The following is a 6,000-nucleotide window of genomic DNA, read 5'->3' as shown; positions in this document are numbered from 1 at the left end:
GTGGAAGGGTGGCGGAGGAATGCGGAGTTGGCGAAAATGGTAGAGGGTGGCGGAGGGAATTCCCAATTGCCGAAGCTGAAAGTTTTTCCGGGTAGCCCCAGAAACCGGGCAATTCCTTCGCCTAGTTAGACTACTCCTATCATAACTACCAAGGCCAACACGATTGCTTTCCATCGTTATCAAATCCGTATATGACATACCGGTCAGAATAAATGGTGGAAAAAAGGCACGACAAGAATCATCTACCTTACTAAAACAAATTATCCTTCAAAGTCCTCTCACAGGGAAGATTGATGATGACGTGGCACCTTCGACGAATTAGAGATGGTTCTCATAATAAATGGTGGAAAAAAGGCACGACAAGAATAATCTACCTGATTAAAAACAAATTATCCTTCAAAATCCTCTCACAGGGAAGATTGATGATGACGTGGCACCTTCGACGAATTAGAGATGGTTCTCATAATAAATGGTGGAAAAAGGGCCACAACAAGCATAATCTACTTTATTAAAAACAAATTATTCTTTTCCTCACCGGGAAGATTGATGATGACGTGGCACCATCGACGAATTAGAGATGGTTCAAAAGCGCAAACCGACAGACAGGGGACCTGTGATGATGACATGTCACCATCACGACCCAAAGACCGGTCAAAAGAGCAAACCGTACGTCTGGTAAATTGCCACGTCAGCCATATTAACAGCTTCTACGGCCACGGTTGTTTGTTTCAAATAGGAATGAAGTCCAGGAATTTTGGACAGAACGACTGATGAGCAGACTTAGGCTGCTGTTGGGCCTGAGGAAGGCGTTTTCGGTTTTCAGGAAGACGCCGTCGTCAGTTCCTTCGGTACAGTCCAGTGTCCAAGCAGAAAGACGAATGGTAACGACAACAGGGGAGGTGGAACTGGAGAAGATGAGAGCGTCGACGTGCATAGTGGGGAGCGGACCAGCGGCGCACACGGCGGCCATATACACAGCACGGGCGGAGCTGAAGCCCATTCTCTTCGAAGGATGGATGGCCAACGGAATCGCCCCCGGTGGCCAACTGACGACCACAACTGACGTAGAAAACTTCCCAGGGTTCCCGCAGGGAATAATGGGGATGGAATTGATGGAGAAATTCAAGGAGCAGAGTCTCCGTTTTGGGACGCGGGTTTTCACGGAGACAGTGGTCCGCCTCGATTTGTCAATAAGACCATTCAGGGTTTACACGGATGCGAAGCAGGTGGACGCTGATACCGTCATCATTGCCACGGGAGCGGTGGCCAAGCGCCTGGATTTTCCGGGGGCTGGCGAGGGAGAAGACGGGTTCTGGAACAGGGGTATCTCTGCCTGCGCCGTCTGTGATGGTGCCGCTCCCATTTTCCGCAACCGGCCTCTGGCTGTGATTGGGGGCGGAGACTCGGCAATGGAGGAGGCCAACTTCTTGACCAAATACGGTAGCAAAGTTTATATCATTCACAGGCGGGATGCCTTCAGGGCCAGCAAGATCATGCAGAAGAGGGCGCTGGATAACCCCAAGATCGAGGTCATATGGAATACGGTAGTCCTCGAGGCTTCTGGCAACGAGAGGGGTTTGCTCAGCGGGCTGAATCTGCGTAACACGGTCACCGGTGAGGTATCAGTGTTGGAAGTATCGGGGTTGTTCTTCGCCATTGGGCATGAACCGGCCACCAAGTTTCTGGAGGGGCAGTTGGAATTGGACTCGGACGGTTACATAGTGACAAAGCCTGGAACCACCCATACCAGTATTCCTGGGGTGTTCGCCGCCGGAGATGTTCAGGACAAGAAATGGCGTCAAGCAATCACAGCTGCGGGCACGGGTATGTCTGACATGTCGCTTTTCTCTGTTTCTAAAATCTATTTTCTTTGCATCAAATTCAACCTTGTTGCTTATGTCTCCAATGTTAAGTAGATCGTAGAAGGACTTGGTTCATTCGGATAGTGTCAACAGAGGTTGCATTACCAATTGGCTCAAAAAAATGTCGATTGCTAAATAGTAATGATTATAATGTTTTCATGAAATGCTGGAGTTGTGAATGTAAGTAGGATAATTGTCATGTTGGGAGTTTGCAGGGTAGTCTCCAATAACAGGTAAACACAAAAACCTTAAATAACTCGTCTCAACGTTCAACGGCTTGGCTCTTTTCCGGTTCGCTGGCATAGAAAACCGGCCAGATTCAAATACCCTTGCTGCACTCAATTTATGCAATGGTAACACCTGATATATGCAATTTCATCAATTTAAAATGATTCCCTCCCAAATTTCAGGGAAAAATGCAGGATCATCTGTTATTTTGGGTGGCCCCAAAAGAGTAATTTCATTGGGCATTTACACTACACCCTAAGATGTCCATACAGTATGTGGATTTTATGCCGCGTTTGGCATATAAGATACTGGATACAAGGCGGAACAACAGTCAGCAATTATAACAGGGTGGTTTACCCTCCTGTTATTCTGGGTGGTCCAAAAAGGGCTATTACATTGGGTGATTAGATTACACCCTAGGATGTTTATCCAATCAATGGATTTTATGCCGTGTTTCGTACATAGGGCACTGATTACACGGCGGGATAATAGTCAGCAATTATAGCAGCATGATAGCCTGTAATTCATTTAATACCTTGAATGCCAAGTTTACCTGAAACAGAGTAGGGGTTGCTGTTCTAGAAATAACCCTCTAAGTATATATGAAAATGCCGTAGTCTAACTGTTATACTTTTTGGAGGTTTTTTTTGTCAAATTTATTCAGAATCTGACAGGAATTTGTTGGAATTACAAGTTTGATCTGTTAACTCTGCACAATCCAAGTGCCTTAGAGATTTTTCAGGGTGCTGAATCCATTTATGCATCCAAAAATAGATTTTAAATAACAAAAAAACACATCTAGCAAAAAATTGTTTTGCCAAATTCCGGGCAACAACTCCAAAACATAAAATAGTTAAACAACACCTATGAAAATATGGAATGGCTAGAATGCAGGAATATAGAATTATTCAAGTTTTAATGTTAAACATCTGTACCTGTCTGCGCTGTGGTCTTTCATCAAGGTTCGCTGTGGTCTTTCATCAAGGTTCGGAGTGCTAACTGCTGCAAGATCTAGGTAAAGTTCTTGGTATTTCTGATCTGGGATGGTAATTGGCTTGTTAATGCACAAGATCATCGGTGTAGATGCCAAACTTGTCGCCTGAACAAAGAGCGTACAGCTTTTTAGAAAATAAAATGAAGGCTAGCTTGCACTTTTCAATTTATGCCCAGCTTCTTTAATATCATTTCATAATTCCAACCAATCTTTTGTTTCCTCCTTTTTAGTTTCGGGGTGGTTGTGGTAGAACTCATTAGGAAACACAAGAGAACAAAAGATCTTACTGGCTTGCATTCACCATAAGACTGAGAAATGATTGACAAATGATTGGAACAATTTCTAGCTATGGGAATGTCCCAAGGCTTTTGATTAACAAATGGTCGGAACAATTTCTGGCTATGGGAATGTCCCGAGGCTTTCTTTGGCATTGTTAGGATTAATCGATGAGACCAAACCTCACACACATTATGAAAAAGCTTCCTTGAAGATGCACCAGACAGAGACAGGTTTAGTGTTCTAGAGAGAGCGCAAAAGCCAGGCACAAGTGTGCTGGAAATAGAAATGCACATGTTTGCACAAGAGAATGCCAACATAAAAGAAAAATGCGAAATATAAGTGCCCATAGGCTTATCACACTTTGTAAAATGGATCAAGAAAATCATGAGGTGAGTTGATACATACGAGCGCTTGAGTTGTGTATTTGTACACAACTCAAATAAGGTGCCCTCAAGGGCACACACCCCAATAGGGTTATTGGGCCCTACATATCAAGTTTGTTTAGTTTAACTTTAACAAATAGTATACAACAAATGAAATAAGATATCACCTTAGTCATAATTGCAAGTACATAATGATATATACAAATGGCTCATGGCCATGTGTACATATTACATTGATAGTTCCAACATCTCCCTTGAGTTGAACATAGCACAATTAAGAGAAGTCATTACAATACATAATTACATAATTTAATTATCCCCTTAATGCTAAGCCATATCACCCCCCTTGAACTTCAAATTGCTTCTTCATAGAGCCATCAAGATCATCAATAATTGAGATTGATTCATAAGGGATTCAGGTGGAAGCTGCTATAGTTTGAGAGGGACATCAAAAAACATAGTGATGGTCTATGGTGGAGAACATTCCTCTTGAGTCTCGATAATGCCCAAATGGGCTAGCAAGAAACTCAACTACATCATATTCTTCTTGTAAACAATCAACAATCTGAGCAAGAAGGGCTTGAGGCAAAATAATTTGTTCTTGATAGGATGTAGTTGTACCAATAGGAAACTTCATTGCATCAACAAGAGTGAAGTTAGCCTACTTAGGTATAGGTTGTGACCTTTCCCAAGGAAGAGCAGCTTGTGTAGGTGAATCATGCAAAAGTGTCACCATCTTCATCATTGAATAGTGGACTCAAGCTATCAGGAGAATCTAGATAGATGAGAAGGCATTTGCAACTTGATTTGTGGAAGCATGTTGAGATCCTTTTGAAGAATCTATTAGAAGTCGTCTAGGAGGGTTCTTGGTAGAGCATGAGTAGGAGCCTTGTTAAAGATGGTCTCTCTACATTCAACCACCATATGATTGGTAGGATCATATAAATGGTATCTTTAAAAATTTCATTGTAGCAAACTAGATTGTAGCGGGGGGTTTGGAGATCCTGATGTATTTTTCTTTTCATTAGGAGCATGGACCATGATCATGTTTTATATTGATGATATGGGTTGCCCAAACAATTGTCTCTTCCTAGAATGAAATATTCATTTTCTTGGAGTGAAGCATGTAGTGAACCATCTCCGTGATAACCCTATTCTTCCATTCTACTACTCCATGAAGTCTTTCCCAGTATTCAAAGAGTAATAATCTTTGGCATAACAAAAAAATTCATTAAACTCAACCTACTTATTTGTGCATCTCCTCCTTTAAAAGTCAACATTGCATATGGATTTAATATTAATTGTTAGTAGTGTGCCAAGGATGTAATCTCAAGATGGGATCTTATTAAGTGACCAATAATTTTTATAGATTCCTTTTCCGTAATTTCTATGTGAAATTGGCATATAATGGCTACATTGCCTTGGTGAAATTCAGATGGAAATCTAAGAGTTTTAAAAGTTTAGGTTCGACAATGATTAGGTTCGGTTCGAGTTCAAATTTTTTGATGAGGTTTAGATTAGGTTCACCGTTAGGTTCGTCTATATACATTTTCTATCTATACATATATTAAGTTTAAAATGAAATATAAGATAAAATAGTAAGATATCAACATCAATAAACATAAAAAATGCTATCACGAACATGGAAATTGTAAGGACAGATTACAAGCTTGAGTTGTGACACGAGGTTATGAGTTTTGATCTATGGACTTGGTCAATGGTTGTGAGGTTCGCCGAACCTCAATTTTTTTTCAAGGTTTGCCAAAATTCAAGCCTCAAGGTTGAAGTTCGATGAACCTTGTGACATAGTTTGAAATCCATGCAGGATAAGAACATAAATTTAGAGATTTGGAGGTTCCATTGTCTTTATTGGGATTCAGTCTTCAGAGGGTCTTATTTTAGTACCTAAATTAAAAGTATCTATCTTTTTTTATGAGGGAGGTCCTTGGTTTTAGATTTGAGGACTTTGTGAGGCCCTCCCCATTTATTCTTTTGGGAGGATCAATTCCTTCTTCTTAGTTGTTCAGCCTACTCAAGGTTGGATGTGACCATTGAATATTCAAACTTATTCAATTTTCATATTGGTAAGGCCCTGGACCTCTTCTTGAGGCTCCCTTTTGCCCTAGATGAGACACACTTCTTTATAGAGACTTTTGAGGAGCTCTCATCCTATATCCCATGTCAGATGTCGTGGGACCAACAAACAGTATAGTGCTACACTAGGAGATCTCAGAATCAATGACATACTAGTCTC

At 41.2% G+C, this 6,000-nt stretch overlaps 1 protein-coding gene across 1 annotated transcript in view; it reads left to right on the top strand.

Moving 5' to 3' along the window:
• The first annotated feature begins 746 nt into the window (after positions 1–746).
• LOC149154859 (thioredoxin reductase NTRB-like) overlaps positions 747–6,000 on the top strand; it is a 58,093-nt gene continuing 52,839 nt past the window's right edge. The window contains exon 1 of the mRNA XM_089441220.1: positions 747–1,824. Within this exon, the coding sequence (XP_089297346.1) occupies positions 771–1,824 (1,054 nt within the window). The 5' untranslated portion in view covers positions 747–770. The remainder of the gene's footprint in view (positions 1,825–6,000) is intronic.

The sequence above is a fragment of the Pinus tabuliformis genome, chromosome 9, assembly GCF_031772625.1.
Source record: "Pinus tabuliformis cultivar Carrire ecotype Pingquan chromosome 9, CPIR1, whole genome shotgun sequence".
Lineage (NCBI taxonomy): Eukaryota > Viridiplantae > Streptophyta > Pinopsida > Pinales > Pinaceae > Pinus > Pinus tabuliformis.
The sequence above is the reverse complement of the archived record's forward strand: the minus strand, read 5'-3'. Positions and strand labels throughout refer to the sequence as shown.